This window comes from Saccopteryx bilineata, chromosome 1 (assembly GCF_036850765.1).
Source record: "Saccopteryx bilineata isolate mSacBil1 chromosome 1, mSacBil1_pri_phased_curated, whole genome shotgun sequence".
In the NCBI taxonomy this organism is placed as follows: Eukaryota; Metazoa; Chordata; class Mammalia; order Chiroptera; family Emballonuridae; genus Saccopteryx; species Saccopteryx bilineata.
The window spans coordinates 158,714,229-158,737,570 of NC_089490.1; the positions used below are offsets into that span (position 1 = coordinate 158,714,229).

At 46.8% G+C, this 23,342-nt stretch overlaps 1 protein-coding gene across 1 annotated transcript in view; it reads left to right on the forward strand.

Moving 5' to 3' along the window:
- The window catches only part of SCARA3 (scavenger receptor class A member 3), a 38,926-nt gene extending 33,014 nt beyond the window's left edge, over window positions 1-5,912 (forward strand). Inside the window, exon 6 of the mRNA XM_066278573.1 lies at window positions 4,102-5,912. Within this exon, the coding sequence (XP_066134670.1) occupies window positions 4,102-4,553 (452 nt within the window). The 3' untranslated portion in view covers window positions 4,554-5,912. The remainder of the gene's footprint in view (window positions 1-4,101) is intronic.
- The last annotated feature ends 17,430 nt before the right edge of the window (window positions 5,913-23,342 follow it).

Consider the following 23,342-nt stretch of genomic DNA (forward strand, 5'->3'; position numbering starts at 1 on the left):
GTGCCCTGAAAGTCTTGGTGCTTCTGCTCATCGCCTCCCCCTCCCTGTTCCCAGTGCAGACCAGGAGCAGACCACCTACTTGTCCCAGACAGTCAGTCAGTTGTGGCTCTGCCCTAATGGGCCAGGATGGCCTAATTACAGCCTCTGGCTTCCTGAGTGATTACGGGCCTCCCCAGGACTCCCGAGTCCTCAGTTCCCTGCTCCCAACACCACACTGCAGCTGCTGCCGCCCACAATGCCTCCTGTGCCTGAAACGTGCCCACTGCTCAGAGTGGCACGTAGTGCTCCCGTCCTATCCCCTGTAGCTTTGCTGATACCAAGATCCTATTCCTGGCAATGTCAGGGGCACCCTGTCCTGGACAGTGCCTCGGTCAGTCTCCGTCCTGTGCTCACCACTAAACTGAGGTTGTTGACTTCCTCCCTAGCCAGACCCAGGTCCTGACAGCTCTCCACTCTCTGACCGCATGAGTCATGGCTGGCCCAGGAGGACAGGCGGGAGCTTGGCTCACCTGAAGAAGACAGGCCTTCTGGTTACCCCTTCCCTGCTCTGTGGGCAGCACCAGGAGAGGAGGCCCTGGCAGAGGGAGGGCAGGGATAGGGACAGGGCCAGGAGCCCAGCCACCATGTGATGAGCCGCATGAGCAGCAGGGTGGGGATGAAGGAGCACAGGTTTCAGAGCTTCTTGGACCTGGGTTTGAACCTGTCTCTGCCCCTCAGTGGGTGGTGATCTTGGGCAAGTTGCCCCTCTGTGCTCCATGGCTTCTCCTCCATAAAATGAGACCATGGTCTCAGTGTGCAGTGCTGGGGACAGAGTAGAGACTCTGTGGACAAATGTTCACTTCTTTAATCAATCTTCCCTTCTCCTCGAGCAGGCAGGTCACAGAGAGTTCAGAGGCTGAGTCAGGGCTGAATACTGCGGGGCAACCATAGGGGCAGGACATGGCGCAGGCTCCATCCACCGCCCGTGACACAGGCAGCGATGAAGGCCACTGTCTGCAACACGGGCACCCAGCAATGGCCCTGGATGAGGCCACCCTGCTTGATGTGCTCAAGGCTATTTATTGCCTGGGAACCCTGTCTGGGTTCTCAGAGGCGAGGCCAGTGGGGGTATAGAGAAGGAGGTAACCCCTTCCTTGTCATCCTCCTGCCACTCATCACTCGTGCTGGGGACTGCAACTTCTGGGAAAATGAGGTGGAGGTGTGGCCTGGGCTTCTCCACAAACTGTAACCCAGGGCATGTGGGCATCCAGCCTTCCCCATCTAGGGGCTACACTGAGAGCTTCCCCAGGAAGAGGACTGAGGGAGCAGGTGAGTCAGAGGGGGAGAGAGAACTCTTCTCTCTGCTGTTGGCATAGAAACCCTTAGAAATCCTTGCATCCAGCTCCAGGGGCCAGGGAGTAGAGAGCACCCACCAAAGATGGTCGCATGGGAAGAAATAGTTGAGAGTGAGGAGGCTCTAGCTGGACCTGGGGGCCACGCAGGGCAGGGTTTCCTGGTCGAGATGAAACTGCTCTGGCTTTTCCTGAGTCAAGACTAGGGATGGGGATTGTGAGCCATTCATCCAGGGGACGAGAATGGAAGCCACAGAGTGATGGTAAGAGGAGAGAGTGAAGAAGCAGGGATCTGGGGGCAAGCCCGAGGAGCCCAAAGAATCAGGCTGAGTCCCTGGCCAGGTAGCTCAGTTAGTTAAGCATCATCCCAATATGCCAAGGTTGTGGGTTTGATTCCCGGTCAGGGTACATACAAGAATCAACCAGTGAATGCAAAACAACAAATTGATCTCTCTTTCCTCACCTCCTTTCTCTCTCTCTGTTTCTCTTTCTCTTTCTCTCTCTCTCTCTCCCCCTCTCTCCAATCAATTTTAAAAAGGAAACAAAACAAAAAAAAGCAGGCCAAGAAGCAAGGATGGTCATGGAGCCATGGAGGCCATGAGGAACTGTTGAATGCAACTCTCAATTTTTTCGAATGAGCAGGGACTTGCCCAGTGTCCGTCCGTGGCCTGACTCTCATCCATCTGCACAGCCTCAGGGTTGCACCTCCTCTGAATGGCTCTGCTTTTTCCATCCTCAGCTGGCCTAGGTGCCAGGAGCAGAGTTGGGGTCAGACAGGGTGGTGGCTTTGCCAGTTCCCAGCCTGTCCTGCCAGGCAGGGAAAAGACCCTGCTCGGGCACCTCCCTGTGCCCATGTTCTCTTGTCTGGCTGTTTTGTTGGGGCAGGGGGGGGATCGCTGTGGAGCAGAGGGCAAGGTCTATCTCAGGCTGCCCCCAAGACAGGGCCATGCCCACCCTGCCCCCAGCCTGACAGTGGAGTCCCTGCTGGTGCTGCTGGCAGGCCACGTGAGCCGAGCCCACGCAGGGTCACATCCCCACGGTGTGCAAGAAGTGGGTGTGGCCGGCAGTGGCAGGAACTGTTGGAAGGTTTTTATTGGCCCTCATGGGGCTGACTCTGTCTGGGTTCCCATTTCCAGTTTAGATGGCAATAGAGGACAGTATTCACAGACACTCTGTCCCATTTAGACACACTCTTGGAAGGAGACAGAGAGGAACAGCAGGGGTGGGGAGCATGCGGGAGGGTGGGGTGGCAGCAGGTAGCATCGGCCAAGGAAGGAGCCGTGACACAGACCTGCACCACAGCCACTGGGCAGGCTCCCAACTCCCAGCAGGCAGGATCCCTTCTCTCTGAGAAGTCACCTGGGTTTTGGTTTCCACTCAGGGACCTCTGGGTATATCACTTCCCCTCTCTGGGCTTTGGTTGCCTCCTCTGTGAAATGAAGGAATTGGACTGGCTCCTACCCAGCTCAAACATGCTAGAATTTTCTTGCCAAGAGGATGATGTAACAGCAGAGTTCTCAGACAGAGCTGACTATGGCACAGGACTTCATCCCCCAGGCTAGCCCCGAGGCTCCCTCTTCCCACCACTTCTATGCCCACACTGCTGAAGAAAGCCACACCTTCTTCACTATGCCCTGGCCCCCGGGGGGCTAAAGCTCTTCTCCACAGCTGCTATCCCAGTGAGGCCAGATGGTTGTCTGTCCTCTGTGCTCCCAAGCATTCTGATGTGCCTTGGGCAGAGCGATGGCTACACTCTGCTTTGTGTCCTCAGTCAGCACAGCTCTGAGAGGTGATGACTTGCAGGCCTATGCAGCCAGAAGGATATTCAGGTCATCTGAGCCCTGGCTTGGGCGCTAGACTGGGCTCCTTAAAGAAGGGGTATATCTTCACGTTGGCATCTCCCCTAGGCCCTAGGCAGGTGGAATAGGTGTCCACAGCTGTTTGGTGAATCGCCCTCTTCAAGTGTATCCTGAGTTGCCCCCTGCCAGGCTCCTGGCCCAGGGTGGAAGATGTAAGCCATGGCCCTCACCATCGTCCTGGGACCCCACAGTCCAGCAGAGTCCACCAGATAGGCTCCAAGGCTGTATTCTCTGACCTGAGACTTCTCCTTCTACATGCCAACTAAAAGATTCAGAAAGCAGTAGCCCCAATAGCTCAGAGAAGAGACTGGAGTGATCAGTGTGTGCTTCCTAGAGGAGCAGCCTCTGTTCTGGGTGGTTGCTGGGCCCACTCACACTGGGAGGCATCTGCTTCTTATGCCTCACTGTCTTGGTCTTCTCCTCCATAACACCTGACTTCACTCCTGGTCTCAGATGCCTAACAGATCATTAGCACAGCCTGGGGTGGGGAGTGGGGCGTGGCAGGATGAGCATAGCAAACAAAGACCATGAGGAGTTGTAGAAGGCCAGGCCAGACTCTGGAGCAGGACAGACCATCCTGGACAGGTTTGGCCATTTCCCAGAGCTGTCCAGCTATCCCCAACTTGAGTGCATGTGTAGAACTATGGACAGCCCTGAAGTCTGAACAGTAAGTGCCCACCATGCACCGGGCCTCATACTGGATACTTACACGTGTTAACTCAGAATCATGAATATTCTCATTCCTACTTCACAGATGGCTAAGCCAACTTACAGAAGGCAAGTCACAGGCCTGAACTCCCCAAACCTGCAGTTGGCAGACCTGGGCTTTGCATCTATCGAGCCCTCGTGCATCGACTTCATGAGACCTATCCCTTGTGGACTGACCTCTCCCCTCTTCTCTCTAACCCTAGGTGCCCCCGGCCCTCCAGGACCAAGAGGACTCAAAGGAGATGTGGGCATGAAAGGACCTGCTGGTGGCAGAGGACCAAAAGGAGACCCTGGCAGCTTGGGCCCCCCGGGACCCCAGGGTCCTCAGGGGCAACCTGGGGAAATTGGACCTGTAGGAGAAAGGGGGCCAGTTGGCCTGCGAGGTTTCCCAGGCCTCAAAGGCTCAAAAGGCAGTTTTGGAACTGGAGGCCCAAGAGGACAGCCAGGCCCCAAAGGGGATGTGGGGCCCCCAGGACCAGAGGGGCCCCCAGGGTCTCCAGGGCCCTCAGGGCCTCAGGGAAAACCAGGGATTGCTGGGAAGACAGGTTTGCCCGGCCAGCGGGGAGCTGTGGGGCCTAAGGGTGAGCCAGGGATCCAGGGTCCCCCTGGTCTTCCTGGGCCCCCAGGCCCACCAGGAAGCCAGATCCGCTACTGAGGAGGGTGCCCAGTCCCAGACACTGCTACATAAAATGCCAGGACAGAGGCTCAGGGCAGGGTGAGCCCCCAGAAAGCCTCCCATACAGACAATTGTGCTCCTTTGATACCAAAGGGGGCTGCCCCCAGGCTTCCCCACACCTTTGGGCTCCCCAGTAGTTCCCATACCATGGAAAGCAGCCCTCAGACACACACGCACACACACATGCATCTCCCTGCTGGCCAGGGAGCCAGCTGGGTTTCCCTGGCTGGGCAGGAGGAGAGGGCAGAAGACCTCTCTCTCCTGTGACTGAGCCAGCCAGGGAGGCGGCTACCTCGGGAGAAAGGTCTTGAATCTGTCTCTGAATTGCGACCAACTTCATTCCCTCCAGCATCCTCACACCTACCCCAGCCAGGAGTTTCCTGGCTTCCCAGTGGCTAAAATGACCCAGGTAAACCTTTATAGGAGATATGGCTCCAAATCCTAGGGACAAGGTGGATTTGGCAACTAGCAGACCCTCCCTGTAACCACAGGAGCAGAGTCCTAGGGCCCACCCCGTGTGGCACAGGACAGAGAAATCCACCACTCCCTCATCTTGGGCCCTGTGCACCGTGCCTCCTGGAGCTCGGCAGTTGTTTCCCACAACTCCAGAAAAGTCCTTGCTTCATCCTCACCCCCACCTGACAGGGGCTTTCCAGAAGAAATCTAAACAGGAGTGCGGGGACCCTCTCCAGGTACTGGAGCATTCGGCCAAAGCGGCGCCCGGCACTCGGGAGATGGAGGCCAAGGCTGTGATCACTGGGCTGCCTAGCAAGCCGTCCCCCTTGCTGTTCATCCTAGGGTGCGCCCCTGTGTGGTGGCTGGGGGAGGACCAACCCCGAGTAACAGGGCAGCTCTCCTGCCCACAGCGGCCCACTGACCTCACCCCACCATGACCCAGAAGGGCCCATGGCCCCGTCTGTATGATGAGCAGCACAACTGAACCAGGAGGGAAGGGCCGGAGCATCAGCAGAGGCTCATTTGGACATCACCGCTCTTCCACCTCCAACTTTCTGCACACCGGGTAGAAAGGAGCGAGGGGAAAGTCCCCCAGCGGGGAGAAGGCCGCCCATTGGCTCCCTCGCTGCGAAGTGGCCCCGCCTTTGTATTCCAGCAGAGCCAACCACTCCTGAGGTGGGGCGCGGAGCCGTCTCCTTCCCAAACTGACTCAGAGACCAGCCGCTCTCCCCATTCCAATACCCTTGATGCCATCTCCTCCTTGTAATAGATGTGCAACTGGTTTGCACTCCTGCCCATCTCCACTACCATGTAATTCTCCTGTCTACATATGATATCATGCAACATAGTGTTACTGACTCAGTAAAGAGCTGTTTCCAAGAAGGAGATGTCTTCTGATCCTTTCTGCCCAACTGCAGGCTCGATGCCTTCAGGGTTCTGCCTCAGGCGGCATTTGAAGGGGTGAAGGGGAACCAGTGGACAAAGGGTCCCCTAGGTGTTCAGTCCCACTGTGGAGTCTGGGTCTAAACACCTGGCCCCTCACTCTGCTGGGAGGTCACAGTGGTCCCATTGGGACCAAGGACCAAAAGTATCTGAGGGAATTACCCATGAAGAGCAGGAACCCAGTGGCGAGCAAGGTCGACTTTATTAATCGGGCAGCAGGGTCCTAGAGCAATGTGGGTAAAATGAGACTGAGAAATAAGACAGGCCCAGGCCCCTGCGAGACAACTCCTGCTTCCCCTTTTTATTTCTAAGTCAAGGAGCTAAAACAGAAGAGGAGGAGATCAGGCCAGACCTGCCCTGAAGCGTCTGGCTCTGCGGGGTGCACAGGAAACAAAGGACAGGTGGGTCCCCTGTGAATCAGCTGGCTGCTCCAGGAAGCAGGGGTGTGTGGGGAGCTCTGTCTCTGGGAGTCAGCTTTTAAGGCACATGTCTTAGAGTGTTGGGGCTGCTCTAACAGAATACCATAGACTGGGGGCTTACAAACAAGTTTATTTCTCACAGGTCTGGAAGTTGGGCAGTCCAAGACCAAGGTATCATGGTTCAGTGGCGAGAGCCCACTTCCTGGTTCATAGGCCTCCATCTTTTGGCTGTGTCCTCACATGGCGAAAGGGTCACGGGAGCTCTCTGGGGTCTCTTATAAAGGCACTAATCCAATTCATAAGAGTTTACTCTCATGACCTAATCACATTCCAAAGGCAACACCTCCTAACATTGGGGATTAGACTTTAACATACGAATTTTGGGGGGACAGTCTATGGCAGCACAAAACTTTATTCACTAGCAAAACATGGCCTAATGCAAGCCATGTGCCAGAATTGCTTTAGTGGGGAGGAGTATGCATTAATCAGGGCTCTCCAGAGAAACGGAACCAGTAGTACACATGGTGACAGGCTGAGAAGTCCCGTGATCTGCCATCTGCAAGCTAAGATCAAAGAGAGGCAAAGGCTTAAATTCTAGCCCAAGTGCAAGAGAAGATTCATGTCCCAGCTCATGTAGTCAGGCAGAGAGATAGAATTCCTCCCTCCTCACTTTTTTGTTCTAGTCAGTCCCTCAACAGATTGGATGATAACCACCAACATTGGTGGAGGGGCGATTTTTACTCAGTCCACTTATTCAAATGCTAATTTCTTCCAGAAACACCATCAGACACACCTGGAAATAGTGTTTAACCAGATATCTGGGCATCCCGTGGCCCAGTCAAGTTGGTACATAAAATGAACCTTCACAGGGTTCTTTGTAGGGGAAGCGAACAGTAAAGTGGAAGAATGGGAACAGGCCTAATTGGGGCCACCGCACAAGGCCCTCATCTTTTCCTCAACCACCCATGGTGTGGGCTCCCTCCTTCTCACAAACACCTGAGTGTGCTGGGCACTGAGGTGAGTGAAGAAGGCCTTGTCCTAAGGGGGCTCATCTCTAGTAGGGGAGAGAAACACACAGTAGAAGATAGCTCTCCACCTTGAGCAGGGTATGGGGCATGTCAAGGGCTGGAGCGGAAGGGACCCCTGAGGTCACACCTGGCAGGTGAGGCTGAGCAGGCAGGGGAAGTGTTACTCAGATAGTGGCATTGAGATGATGGGCCACGAAGGAGGGAGGGAGGACGAACCAGTGATGTCATTTCAAAGTCTGGGTCCCCAAGGAGATCTCCAGGAAACTCTAGCTACTCATTGTCCAGGGTGGGGTGGAAGCCATGCCCAGTGGGGGCACTGTTGGGAGGGCCAGCATAAGCTCACATCCTGGGAAACTGGGCCTGGCAAGTGGGGGCAGGAAAAGCCCAAGCAGCAGGGCAAGAAATGTCCCAGAGCCTGACCAGGCAGTTGCGCAGTGGATAGAGTATCAAGCTGGGACGCGAAGGACCCAGGTTCAAGAACCTGAGGTGGCCAGCTGGAGTGCAAGCTCATCAGGTTTGAGCAAGGCTCACCAGCTTGAGCCCAAGGTCGCTGGCTCGAGCAAGGGGTCATTTGGTCTGCTGTAGCCCCCCAGTCAAGGCACATATGAGAAATTAATGAACAACTAAGGAACTGCAATAAAGAATTGATGTTTCTCATCTCTATCCCTTCCTGTCTGTCTGTCCCTATCTGTCCCTCTCTCTGACTCTCTCTGTCTCTGCCACACACACACACACACACACACACACACATACACAAAGAAAAATGTCCCAGAGTCAAAATGCAGAGAAGTTAGATCTGGGAGCAATTCCAAAGGATGAGTGGAGGCCAAAATGAAAGTCAAGGCCACAAGGATCAAAAACTGATGCAATTCAAGAACATCAAAGCAAAGACATTTAGAAGAACTCTTGGGTCCTGGATAATTTCCACCAACACATCCTTGGTCATGTGATTTGGGGGATCAGCTTGATTCAAAGGCACAGGGTGAAGACAGACACCTTGAACCCACCCATACAGTCACCCCTACCCCAAGTCCCAGGCCTCTTGTTTCCCTGGTCACAGAAGTCCTCTCAAGCAAGGAAACAGTGGGAGGCATTCATGCTAAGGGGGTAGGAACTGCAGTATAGGTAAGCCTCAGGGTTACTAGACATGGAAAGCTGCCGGTGTCTCAAGCTTCTGTCTTTACTTCAGAGAAATGACCAGTCTGTCATCTGTCCTCTCTCGATGGTTTCAATCGCTCCTCTCTGCTACTCTTTGCCTCCTATCTCTGCCTATGTTTGCACAAGGTGCAGCATATCAGGGTGCTGCTCCCCACCAAAGGACTCAGCACTACCGTTTCTAATCCCCAACCCTAAGAGAGCAATCTGATTGCTAACCCTCAAGTCAGAGGTCAACCACTGAGCCAGGGGGCTGTGACCACAGAGGGAGGGGCAGAGGCAGAGGAAGAGGGGTCATGTGGTAACAGAGACACAAGAGCAAGAGGAACATGAACAAAGCTGGACATGAAATCTGCCATTGGTGATACAGGACTAGGAGCATAATAACATCAACAACAATAATAACAAAAACAAGTTACTATGCAACAGAATTCCATTCTAAGTACTTCACATACATTAACTCATTTAATCCTCTCTATAGTTTGTAATGTACCTATATATCTACATATCTCTATATATCCATGTCTATATATATATGTACTATATATATATATATATGTGTGTGTGTGTGTGTGTGTGTGTGTGTGTGTGTGCTATCGTTATTCCTCCTTTACAAATAGGGAAACGGAGATTTGGAAAGGTGAATTAATTTCCCACAGTCACATAATGACATTTATAGACACATTTTGATTGAAATTTAGCCTCATGTGAGTTAACCTCTCTGTATTTCTGTTCCTCCCCTGTGAAGTGGAAATTATAATTAAACCTACCCTGTGAGGTTGCTGAGGGGGCAGTAAGATGACTCTTTTGTCCAGCTGCCCAGTGTATTAGTTAGTTCTGGCTGTCATAACAAAATACCACAGACTGGGAGGCTCAAACAACAGAAACGTACTTTCTCAGAGTTCTGGAGGCTAGAAGTTCAAGACCAAGGTTCCAGCTCGTCCTGGCTTGCTGATGGCTGCCTTCTTGCTCTGTGCCCACATCGTTGAGGGAGAAAGAGTTGTGAAAGTGGGGGAAAGAGAGAGAAAGAGAGAGTTCTCTTCCTCTCTTTCTTTTTTTAGAAGGCCACAGTCCTATTGGATTAGGGCTGTACCCTTATGACGTCATTTAACCTTAATCACCTCCTAAGACCCCATCCCCAGGTAGTCACACTGGGGATTAGTGCTTCAACATATGGATTTTGTCCATGGTACCTGACAGCGGTTGCCATTCCATAAACATCAGGCATTATCATGAGGGTCCTCATTACCCAGATCCAGAGCTTCTTGAACCACAAGGGTGCCAGTTTCCTCTGCAGATGAGTGGCCAGCACTGGTGCCCTGCCCTCTCCCACATTCCCTTCCTGGTTAGAGCGAGGACTGAGCTGGAGAACCATCAGGTGCAAACACTTGAGTTTTCAAGTGAGAAACTCAAGTCTGAGAACAGCCAAGGGGCTTACTGCCCATTCAGACTAGAACTTGGGTCTCTTGGTTCCTGGTCAATGCAATTCCTCATGTCTCTGGTTCTGCCACCATTCCAATGTTCAGGCCATTTTGCTGCTGGGTAGGAACATTGGGCAGGTCCTGCTGCACATTCCCCAAATGGTACCCACACCCCGATTTCTCTGTCCCACCTCATCAAATAGCCCACAGAACTAATGTGACCCTTCGAGTACCTGGGCCGTTATAAGTGCTGCTGATAATCCCAAGAGCTGACCATGAGGGTTGGTGGGACAGCCAGTCAGAACCATAAAGCTTGTAGCAAATACTAGGAGTCAATATGTTGTTTGTGCTTGAACTTGAACTTGATGAACATGGATCCAATCACATCAGAGTGAGGAGACTGGGTGGGCTCCACAGGGTCCCTTTGTGGACATCGACCCAGGCTGGTCATGCTTCCTCCCTGCTGGGCCCTTCATTCGTTGTAGGACCGTAGGCCCAGCACTGCCTGGCTCTGACCTTCAGTTTCTTTATCAGGAAACAGACAGTGACCCGATCTTAACTCATTTAGGGAGTCACATGGAATGTGCCAGATTCCCCTGTTCTGCAATTCTAACCAAGTGCTCTTCCTCCTGCCTGCCTTGGTGACTTTCCTGGAACTTGCCAGGGCCAAGGCGATAAAGCCTGACCCCAGACTGTGAGGTGACAGCTCACAGGATGGCAGTTACTGGATTAGAACCATGCACTTTGCTGCTGGGGTGTTTTAATCCCAAGCAGATCTGCAGGGCCATGAGGGAGCTCCTGGGCCTCCTTCTAAGGAGACCAAGAGGGCTTCCTGGAGGCCACAGCCCTCAGGTACATTTGTGAGCACCCCTAAAAACCCCAGGCCTCCCACCCTTCTTCCCCAGCAGTCTCACTGCCCCTCAGGCTGGGGTGGGACAGTGGGCTGGGCCAAACCTCCAGGCCTTCCTCCAGCTCCTCTTCCCTGTAAGGGTCTGAGCTGGCACCATCTGCCGTGCCAGCCCTGGACACACCTGTCAAAACAGAGCCATGGGAGCGGAGAGTGAGGAGCTGACAAACATGGTCTGAGCACGCTGTCCTTTCCAGCAGGGCTGGGCTTGGCTGGGCTGACAAGGGACGGCCCGGGCACACACTGAGCGGCCCCTGGAGACTGCTTGCCCCCAGAAGCACAGGTCATTTGTTTTCCCTGCCTTCACCTGTCCAGTCCTTTTGTTTTCTTTTCAACACATGGACGTGTAAGGCTCTGTGTTTGATGTGGTAGGAGGCCTGAGTAGTGTTCTCAGCAGGGGATAACCACCTAGGAGCCCATAAAATGCAGACCATGGGCCTCCACCCCAGACCAGCTGCTTCAGAACCGCAGAGATGGGGTGGAGTAGGGGAGGCGGGGGAGAATTGCCCCAGGAATTCTGAGTTCCCATATAAAATGTGAGAACCACAGGTGTAAGAGATAAAGAAAGGAAAATATTATTCTTTTGGATCCATATATATGATCTTGTTTGATCCTAACAAGCTAAATGTATTTTCTGAGACAACAAGGCTCAGAAAAGTAAAGTAATTCATTCAAGGCCACATAGATGTTATGTGGATTTGAACTCTGGATTTATGGAAGCCACCTACCCTAAACTACTTCTTTCAGAATGGTAGGACCGGAAATTCAACGGGCCTGTGTTTTGTGCCGAAGAAGGCCAAGAATCGCAGAAAGGGACTTGCTCAAGGTCCCAGAGTAGGCCAGTGGCAAAGCTATGACAAGACCCCAAACCTCAGAGCTGCCAGGCATCCGCCCCCATCCTGCTGCCTTGTCACTAGGCAGTCACAAGGGATTAGCAAGAGCACTGCTGGAATTAGAGACAGAAGCACGTTCCCTACTGTGACAGGTGGAGGCTTCGAGAAGGAAGCCAGATGCCAGCCAGATGCCAGGCCCCTAACCTCCCTGTGACCTTTTCCTTAGACCCAAGATCTCCAAAATGGGTAAGGAACAAACTATTGCATATTAAACCGCATTCTTAATACCATATGATCTCACTTATATGTGGAATCTAATGAATAAATTAAACTGACAAACAAAATAGAAACAGACATGGTTACATGGAACAGACTGAGAGCTGGCGGAGGAGAGGGAGTTGGGAGGCTGAATAACAAAAGGTGAAGGGATTAAGCAAAAATGAAAAAAAGAACATAAATATACATAACACATAGACACAGACAACAGGGTGGTGACAACCGGGGGAAAGAGGGGTGGGGTAGGTGGAGGTGGAACAAGGGGGGGAGGGGGACAATAGACATTTTGCTTGGGGTACCATACACATGATGCACTGTGCAGGATGATATTTCATCGAGTTGCACACCTGAACCTGTACCCCGATAAACTCAATTAAAAAATAAATACAAAAATATAAATAAATAAAACATCTTGTTATGGTGTTTCGTCCATTTAGGTTACAGTTTGTTTTCACATAATCAGATCTGACATGAAGTCAGCCAAACAGTTTGGAATGACTAAGAATATAATTTGACCGGGTTCGATTCCCGGCCAGGGCACATAGGAGAAGCGCCCATTTGCTTCTCCACCCCTCCGCCGCGCCTTCATCTCTGTCTCTCTCTTCCCCTCCTGCAGCCAAGGCTCCATTGGAGCAAAGATGGCCCGGGCACTGGGGATGGCTCTGTGGCCTCTGCCCCAGGCGCTAGAGTGGCTCTGGTCGCAACATGGCGACACTCAGGAGGGTTGCAACATGGCGACGCCCAGGATGGGCAGAGCATCGCCCCCTGGTGGGCAGAGCATCGCCCCCTGGTGGGCATGCCGGGTGGATCCCGGTCGGGCGCATGCGGGAGTCTGTCTGACTGTTTCTCCCTGTTTCCAGCTTCAGAAAAATGCAAAAAAAAAAAAAAAAAGAATATAATTTGAAAATGAATTTGTATTTACTATCCTTAATGATAAACACCACCCTAAGTGCAATTATGCCCTAAGATATTAGCCAATAATAGAAATATGGAAAATAATTTATAAATAAATTAATTTACATATGTTAGGAGATAAAAAATAGTCCAAACATTTTTGCTAATGGGGGTGTGTGATCACAATATTTGAACACCATTGTCCTAAGCCAAATGTTGCTTCCGGCGTTCTCCCTTGTTGAAAAGCACAACTCCCTCATATGGAAAGGAAGAATCTTCACATGATGATTTTACCCAGATCAGAAATCTGATGGTTCCTTCTTCTTTTGAGCCCCCAGAACCTATTCATACTCCAAACGCTTGACTCTTCCCCTGTCTATGTTTAAAACTGGGAACTTGAGCCCTGGCCAGGTAGATCAATTGGTTAGAGTGCTGTCCTGATAAGCCAAGGTTGTGGGCTTAATCCCCAGTCAGGGCACAGGCAGGAATCAACCAGTGAATGCACAGATAAGTGGAACAATAAATCAATGTTTCCCTATCTCTAAAACCAATTTTAAAAAATTTTAAAAGAAGAAAATTGGGAACACTTGCTTCCCATCATCCATCATGGTCCTTATTTCAGCATCATAGGGCTCCTTTCTTGTAGACATGGAAGGAAACAGTTAATAACTTCATATGCAGCATGCAGAGCCCACTGAATTTGTTCACTCATTCAACCCCCAGTTGTTGAGGTGTGCCAGCAGCCACAGACTGTGTTCAGTACAGGGTGGGTGAGCTCCTGAGTCATTCAGCTTTCTGCCCAGGAACACGTTGCAAACCACCTCACAGAGAGGTGGGTCCCGAATAGACAGCACTGGTCTCACTGTTGGAAACAGAAGGGGTCGGAGTTTGGGGCTGCCAAGGCAGCTGCAATTAGACACCGGACAGGGTACTGGGCAGGAGGGAGCTGTACAGAGAAGGAGCTCCAGAAACCTGCGCAAGAGCTGTAGCTAAAAAGCAAATACAGGAGATAAAATGAAATACTAAACATACTCCGTTTATCTAAAAATAGATAGTAAAGAAGAGTACAGGAACACACAAAAAAAGGACAAATAAAAAAAACAAAATAAATTAATTATATAATTATAGTAAATGTACCATATTTCCCCATGTATAAGATGTACCCTTTTTTGGAAAAATTTGGGGTCTAAAAACTGGATGTGTCTTATACAATGGTTTTAGGTTTTTTAACTTACATTTCCTACTTTTTCGCGCTTGCATCTGTGCTCATTGTTGAAGACAGTGATTCGTCATCAGATACAGATGAGGACAAGCTGATGGATAGGAGGTTTTTCTTTTTTTTTTTGTATTTTTCTGAAGCTGGAAACGGGGAGAGACAGTCAGACAGACTCCCGCATGCGCCCGACCGGGATACACCCAGCACGCCCACCAGGGGCGACGCTCTGCCCACCAGGGGGCGACACTCTGCCGCGACCAGAGCCACTCTAGCGCCTGGGGCAGAGGCCAAGAAGCCATCCCCAGCGCCCAGGCCATCTTTGCTCCAATGGAGCCTTGGCTGCGGGAGGGGAAGAGAGAGACAGAGAGGAAGGAGGGGGGGGGTGGAGAAGCAAATGGGTGCTTCTCCTATGTGCCCTGGCCGGGAATCGAACCCGGGTCCCCCGCACGCCAGGCCGACGCTCTACCGCTGAGCCAACCGGCCAGGGCGAGGGATAGGAGTTTTGACAGTGATGAGGAGTTGTATGAATTTTATGATGAATAAAACTTGAGTTCAATAACTTTATGTATTACATTTTTTTTCAAATTTTGGTGCCGGGGTCCAGCCCCGGGGGGATCCAGGGGTCCCACAGGAGGAGACGGCGTCGGCGAAATCGAGTGAGAGAGCCGAATTCTTTTCTTTCTCTTTATTCTCTAGTTAGCATTTACTGCCAGGCATCTCTACCAAATGCTGGTCTAGCTTTCTTTTTATGCACACACACTAAGTTACAATCACATGGTATTTTGTTTCACTATGGTTACATGTTTCCAGATAACAGTTAATTCATATCTATAAACTATAAATCAGGTGGTAAGTTATTCAAAGTACAGTTATACAATAGCAATAACAATATTGGTACAAACTTCTAAAAGATTAGTACTAATTAATAACTCTACTGTTGTTGTGAGTCAAGGGCGCAGAGAGAGATTAGCAGACGAAATCATTGAGGACTAGCAAAGGACCACCGCTTGCTTAGGCAAATGGCCTTGAGTTCATGCAGTGTCCTAATTTTTCTCACAAGACTTCAAAAGGCTTGCTTATTAAGAAATTGTCATAACATCAAGAGTAACTTTTGCTTAAAGATATATAAAGTGCACCTGCAAGATAGCTTAGTAGCAACATAATATCAGAAGGCATTAATTGCTATTGCTTCTATGGATTCTTCTATATTCCTCTTTATTATCTGAACGAAAAACCTTGGGAAAGTATATAAATCTCATGAGAATGTCTCACTGAGAAAGCCCAGTAACTGCCTTTAGTCATAAAACAAGTCTCTTAGCAAAACATTCTTTTCTTGCTGACTGCGTTCCCATCCCAAGCCATGCAACGGGCCATTCCATAACACCTTACCTAAGATTCTATTGTCTAGTCAAATTCTGTTTATTTACTATATTCACACACTAGTAAATTTTAACTATATTCTTCTTAGAGTGTTCCACTATCTGCAGATCAAATAAGCAAGAAGAAAGGAAAGTTTCTCTACTCTATCACATGAAAAGGCTAGGGAGGAAAAATGATGAATTAAGTGAAGGCCGAAAGGTGCTTTGCGCACAGCCCCTGCCTTCTACCCATTCACAAGTCACAATCTATTCTTTCTAACATGATTAAGAAGAAATTCTCCTACAAACTTAACCCTTTACGAGGGATATCATAGCCAGCCTCTTATGTTTATGAGCCCAGTTCAAGGGGCTTACAGGGTTTTCTGTGGAACTTACACCTTCTGTCTCATTTCCAAAGAAATTACTACAAATCTACAGGGAAAGCATGGTACTATTATCCCTGTGCCATAAATAATAGCACACACCCAGAAAAGGGGGGAATATAAGGCCAGATTAATTCAAAAGATTAAAGGGGGAAGTATCGTTGTGCCTTTCCTTGCGGTGACTTTGTCAACCCGCAGCTGTTGGTCTTTACTGCGGTGACTCTATCTTCTTTTGCTGTGACTTTGTCAACCAGCAGTTGTGGATCTTCTCCTGCTGTGACCTAGTTAGCCAGCATTAGTGGATAGGCTCCCAACATTTTGGGCCCTAAAATTAAGGTGTCTTATACATGGGAGCCTCTTATACATGGGGAAATATGATAAGTGAACTAAACACTTCACTTAAAAGGCAGAGATATGGAAGCAACCCAAGTGCCCATCAATAGATGAATGCATGGCCCTGGCCGGTTGGCTCAGCGGTAAAGCATCGGCCTGGCGTGCGGGGGACCCAGGTTCGATTCCCAGCCAGGGCACATAGGAGAAGCACCCATTTGCTTCTCCACCCCCCCTCCCCCCTCCTTCCTCTCTGTCTCTCTTCCCCTCCTGCAGCCAAGGCTCCATTGGAGCAAAGATGGCCCGGGCGCTGGGGATGGCTCCTTGGCCTCTGCCCCAGGCACTAGAGTGGCTCTGGTCGCGGCAGAGCGATGCCCCAGAGGGGCAGAGCATCGCCCCCTGATGGGCAGAGCGTCGCCCCTGGTGGGCGTGCCGGGTGGATCCAGGTCGGGCGCATGCGGGAGTCTGTCTGACTGTCTCTCCCCGTTTCCAGCTTCAGAAAAATACAAAAAAAAAAAAAATAGATGAATGCATAAAAAAGTTGTGGTACATAGTACTCAGCTATAAAATAGAATGAAATCTTACCATCTGCAACAGTGTGGATGGACCTAGAGGGTACTATGCTAAGTGAAATAAGTCAGACAGAGAAAGATGACTATCATATGATTTCACTTACATGTGGAATCTAAAGAACAAAATAGAAACAGACTCATATATACAGAGAACAGAATGATGGTTGCCAGAGGGAAGAGGGTTTGGAGGACTGGGTGAAAAAGGTCAAGAGATTAAGAACTACAAATGATCATTACAAAATAGTCACAGGGATGTAAAGTATAGGGAACATAGTCAATAATATTACAATAACTATGTATGGCATCAGATGGGGATCACTTTGTAAAGTATGTGATTGTCTAACCACTATGCTATATGCCTGAAACTAAAACAAAATAATGTTGAATGTAAACTGTTATTGAAAAATAAAAAAAAAATTTAAAGGCAGAGAATGTTAAACTAGATAAAAAAGAAGACTTAATAAACTGTTTGAAAGAGAACACACTTTAAATATAAATAACAATAAGCAAATTTTAAAAATTTTTATTAAATTTATTGGGGTGACTGGTTAAAAAGATAAGCAAAAATTTTAAAAATGTAATGAATGTACCTTAAATACTAATCATAAGAAGGCTGGGCTGACTATATAAGTATCAGACAAAGCAGACTCCAGGACAAGGACAATTACCAAAAATAAAAGACACATTTGTGTTTTTTTTTGTTTGTTTGTTTTTGTATTTTTCTGAAGCTGGAAACGGGGAGAGACAGTCAGACAGACTCCCGCATGCGCCCGACTGGGATCCACCCGGTGCGCCCACCAGGGGCAAAGCTCTGCCCACCAGGGGGCGATGCTCTGCCCCTCCCCTCCGGGGCGCCGCTCTGCCGCGACCAGAGCCATTCTAGCGCCTGGGGCAGAGGCCAAGGAGCCATTCCCAGCGCCCGGGCCATCTTTGCTCCAATGGAGCCTTGGCTGCGGGAGGGGAAGAGAGAGACAGAGAGGAAGGAGGGGGGAGGGGGGGTGGAGAAGCAAATGGGCGCTTCTCCTATGTGCCCTGGCCGGAAATCGAACCCGAGTTCCCCCGCACGCCAGGCCGACGCTCTACTGCTGAGCCAACCGGCCAGGGCCTGTTTTTTATGTTTAAGGCAGCAATTCATTGAGAAAATTTAAAAATCCTAAATGTGTAAAAACCTTGTAACAGACTTTTAAAATACCTGAAGCAGTAACTGACAGAATTCAAGGAAAAAAATATATAAATATTCAACTGTAAGTGGAAGTTTAACATTATTCTTTAGTAAATGGTAGAACAAGTAGACAAAAAATCAATACAGCTATAGAAAATCTGAATTAAGTCAATCCACTTGCTATAACTGACATTTATAGAACACTAGAACCATTAACTTCAGAACATAATTATTTTCAAGGGCAAAAGCAATATTGATTAAAATAGATCATATACTAGGCTTTATGTATCAATACATTTCAAAAGATGGAAACGATAAAGACAATATTTTCTCTCCACAATAAAATTAAGCTAGAAACCAGTAACAGAAAAATACATATAAAATCCACAAGTTCTTACACATTTTTTAAAAAAACCACACTTCTAAATAACTATTGGTCAAAGAAAAAAATCATAAGAAAACTTAGAAAATATTTTGAATTGGCATTGTAAACACAACATACAAAACTTTGTTGGATGCAGATAAAGCAGTGCTTAGAAGGAAATTTTAGAGCCTTAAATGACTATATAAGAAAAAAAGAAAGATTTTAAATCACTGATTTATGTTTTTATCTTTAGAAGCTAGAAAAATAAAAGAAAATTTAAACACAGAATAAGTTCAAAGAAGGAAACAAAGATTAAAGTCAAAGTTGACAAAATAGGAAACAGACAAAAATAAGAAAAATTAACATAGCCAAAAGTTCATTATTTGAAAATATAAATGAAATTGATAGTCCCCTAGCTAAACTGATTAAGAAAAACAAAGGGAGAAGAAAAAAATTAACTATATTAGGAATAGAAGAGGGGACCACACTATGAATGCTACAGAGAATGAAGCATACTAAAAGAATATTGTGAACAAAGTTATACCATCAAATTCAATAATCTAGATGAAATGAAAAAATAAATTTGTGAAAGGCAATAATTACAGAAACTAAAACAAAATAATTGAAAATCTCCATAGACCTATACATATTTTTTAAATTGAATTTATAATTTAAAATTTTTCCCTAAAGAAAACTCCAGGCCCAGATGGTTTAATTAGTGATTTATTTCACACATTTAAGGAATAACTATCAATCTTACATAAACTCTTTTTTAAAATAGAGGAAGGAATTAGTAAATTATAAGAAGATAAAATTATCAACAACCTCCATAAATAAAAATGAAAATATTATTAACAAATTATATTAGTCAATCAAATCTATCCATATGTAAAGAAAATAATTCATTATGAATAAGTGGGGTTTATCATAGTAATACAAGGTTAGTTTAACATTTTGAAAGTCAATTAATATAGTTCATCATAGATTACAGGAGAAAAAGCACTGGATCTTCTCAATAGATGCAAAAGAAAAAGAAAAGACTGTTGAAATTCAACATTTACTAATTAAAACCCTCAACAGACTAAGAATGAAAGAAAATTTCAGACTTGAATAAAGTTGTCTTATGAAAATCCTTCAGCTAACATTATACTTAAAAGTGAAGACCAAATATGTTTGCTCTAAAATCAGAGGCAAGGCAAGGGTGTTGGTTTCTCACTTGCTTCCCACATTGTACTAGAGATTCTAGCCAGTGAAATAAAGCAAGCAAAGCAAATGTAATGATTGGAAAAGAAACAAAAGGGTCTTTTTTGACAAACAAAACAATTGTAAATGCAGAAATTCTTAAAGAACCTAAAAAAATTACTTTTACTAATAAACAAACTTATCAAGGTCACAGGATATAAAAGCAATATATAAAAATCAGTGGTATCTTTATAGATTAGCTACAAAATGAAATTCAAGAACTATCACTTATACTAGTATCAAAAACATAAAATACTTGAGAATAGCTAAAAAATTTTGTGTTAAACCTCTACATAGAAAATGTTGTTAAATTTTAAAAGATCAGAATAAATGGAGAGATACACATATTCATTCGTTTTTTTAAAACATTTAAAAAATTTTTTAATTACAGGACATATTCATGGATTGAAAGGCTCACTATTGTACATTCTCCGTAAATTGTGCAATCCCAAAGTTTCTGCATGGTTTTCTCATAGAAATTAAGAAGTGATGAGGCAGAAGTGGGGAGGAGAGAGTACTCTAAAGTGCGAAGCAGGCTAATAAGGACAGTTGATAGAAAGAACCTGGCAGTAATTGCTCCTGTCCTGTACTTTATGGATTTGCCCATGATTGTGCAACCAGCTGTTTTCTTGTGAAACTGTGGTTGACTCAGAAACACACCACTTGATATTCATTATTCCTCCTTCCTAGCCTCACTTTCCATTTTACTCTTCCTCCCCCAATAATAAATTAGAACTTAAATGTGAACAACAACAACAAAAAGAAAGGTGCTGGAACAATTGGATATCAGTATGGGAAAAAATATCTCTTGACCGCTACCTTATACTAAAAACAAAAAGTAATTCAAGATAGGTAAATACAAAAGCTAAAATTACAGAACTTAGAGACTAAAACACACCAAAATACCATTATGACCTTGGAATAGCAAAGATTTTGTGGCTAAAACAAGAAGAGCATTAACCATGATAGAAAAAAATTATTAAACTAGATTTCATAAAACTCAAATCTGGCCCTGACCGGTTGGCTCAGCAGTAGAGCGTCGGCCTGGCATGCAGGGGACCCAGATTCGATTCCCGGCCAGGGCACATAGAGAAGTGCCCATTTGCTTCTCCCCCCCCCCTCCTTCCTCTCTGTCTCTCTCTTCCCCTCCCGCAGCCAAGGCTCCATTGGAGCAAAGATGGCCCGGGCGCTGGGGATGGCTCCTTGGCCTCTGCCCCAGGCGCTAGAGTGGCTCTGGTCGCGGCAGAGCGACGCCCCAGAGGGGAGGGGCAGAGCATCGCCCCCTGGTGGGCAGAGCGTCGCCCCTGGTGGGCGTGCCGGGTGGATCCCGGTCGGGCGCATGCGAGAGTCTGTCTGACTGTCTCTCCCCGTTTCCAGCTTCAGAAAAATACAAAAACAAAAACAAAAAAACCCTCAAATCTGCACATTAAAAGATTTGGTTAAGTAAATGAGGTATGTTACACAACTGGGAGAAAATATTTGACAAATAATTTATAAATAGAATATATAACTATCCCTTGCAACTCAGTAATAAGAATATAAACAACCCACAAAAATGATGAAATGCTTCAACAGACACATCACAAAAGACAGTGCATGAGAAGATGGTCAACGTCATCAGCTATCAGGGAAATACAAACTAAAACCACAGTGAGGTATCACTACACACCTATTAGGACAGCTAAAATTAAAAAGACCGACCATGCTGGGTGTTGGTGAGAATGTAAAGCAACTGGAAGGAACCCTCACATGTCGCTGGAAACACAGTTTGGTAGTTTCTTAAGAAGTTCAACATGTGCTTTTCAGGTGGTTCAGCCATTTCACTTCTAGGAATTTATCCAAGAGAAATAAAAACCAATATGTCGAAAAAATATATCAAAAAAAATTTGTGCAAGAATATTCTTAGAAGATTTATTTATAATAGCCAAAAAGTAAAAACAAACCAAATGTTCATCATCAGGAGAATGAATAAGCAAATTGTGGTACATCCATATAAGAGACTACCACTCAGCAAAGAAAGGAAAATGTTAATGCTAGACACAAAAGTATGAGTGAATCTTAAAATAATTACGCTGAGTGAAAGAAGCCATACCAAATGAACAATACATAGTGTATGATTCTATTTATATGAAATTCTAGAACAGGCAAAACAAATCACAAGTGCTAGAAATATATCTGATTAGTGGTTACCTGGAGCACAAGTGGGGTGTAATTGACTGTAAAAAGCCACAAGAGAATTTCCTCAGGTGATGGAAATGTTCTATATTGTGATTAGAGATGGTGGTATATACAGGCATATACATTTGTCAAAAATCACCAAATTATACATTTAAAATGTGTGTATTTTATTGTATGTAAATTATACCTCAGTAAAATTGATTTTAAAAAACATCTAGGAAACCACATTTTACTCACTAGAATAATTAAAACAAAATAAAAGACTTAAAATGCCCAGAGTTAGTGAGGATAATCCTGGTGGGAGTGTAAAATGGTAGAACCTCTCTGGAAAGCCGTTGGGCAATTTCTCATAAAAGTAAATATGTACCTACCTCATGACTCAGCTTCCATTCCTAGGTATTTACCCAAGAGAAATAAAACATATTACACAAAAAGATTTGTGTAAAAACATTCATAACAGTTTTCATCATCATAATTACCCAAAACTGGAAACAACACAAATATCCATTAGCAGAAGAAGGGATAAATAAGTTGTGGTATTTTCATGCAATGAAATATAAACTCTTCAAAAAGAAGGAGAAGGGCAAGGAGGAAGGGAGGGGGAGAGGAGAGGATGATGAGAAGAGGAAGAGTGAGAACAACAACAAAACCTTGAGACAACAACAGAGAAAACACTCAAAAACATGCTGAAGAAAAGCTGGATACAAAAGAGTACAGAGAACTGACTGAACAGCTTGGTTGGTTAGAGCTTCACTCCAGAGGTTGCCAGTTCAATCTCAGGTCAGGGCACATACAGGAACAGACCAATGTTCCTGTCTCTCTCTCTTCCTTCCTCTCACTCTAAAATCAATAAATAAATTTTAAAAAGAAAAGAAAAGAGTGCACGGCACATAGTATGATTCCATTTCTATTAAATTTTAGAGGAGGCAAAGCTACTCTACCATGTTCAAGCTCAGAATCATTGCTGCCTCAGGTTGTGCAGGGGAAGAGGCAGGATTGATGGAAAGAGCATAAGACATGTTTTGCCGTCATGGAAATGGTCTATGTATTGATAGATGTGTGGATGTGTGACTTATACAGATGTATGCTTTTGATAGCACTCATCAAACTATATACATGACCTGCACATTTCACTAAATGTAAAATCAATAAATTTTTTAAAACCATAAAAAATAGAAATTCATTTCTAAATACTCATGAGTCAAAAGAGAAATTATGGCCCTGGTCGATTGGCTCAGTGATAGAGCATCAGCCTGGCGTGCAGGAGTCCCAGGTTCGATTCCCGGCCAGGGCACACAGGAGAAGTGCCCATCTGCTTCTCCACCCCTCCCCCTCTCCTTCCTTTCTGTCTCTCTCTTCTCCTCCCACAGCCAAGGCTCCATTGGAGCAAAGTTGGCCCGGGCACTGAGGATGGCTCTGTGGCCTCTGCCTCAGGCCCTAGAATGGTTCTGGTTGCAACAAAGCAACGCCCCAGATGGGCAGAGCATCGCCCCCTGGTGGGTGTGCCGGGTGGATCCCATCGGGCGCATGCGGGAGTCTGTCTGACTGCCTCCCCGTTTCCAACTTCAGAAAATAAATAAATAAATAAATAAAAAGAAATTATAATAAAAATTAGGTTCAAATAAATATAGA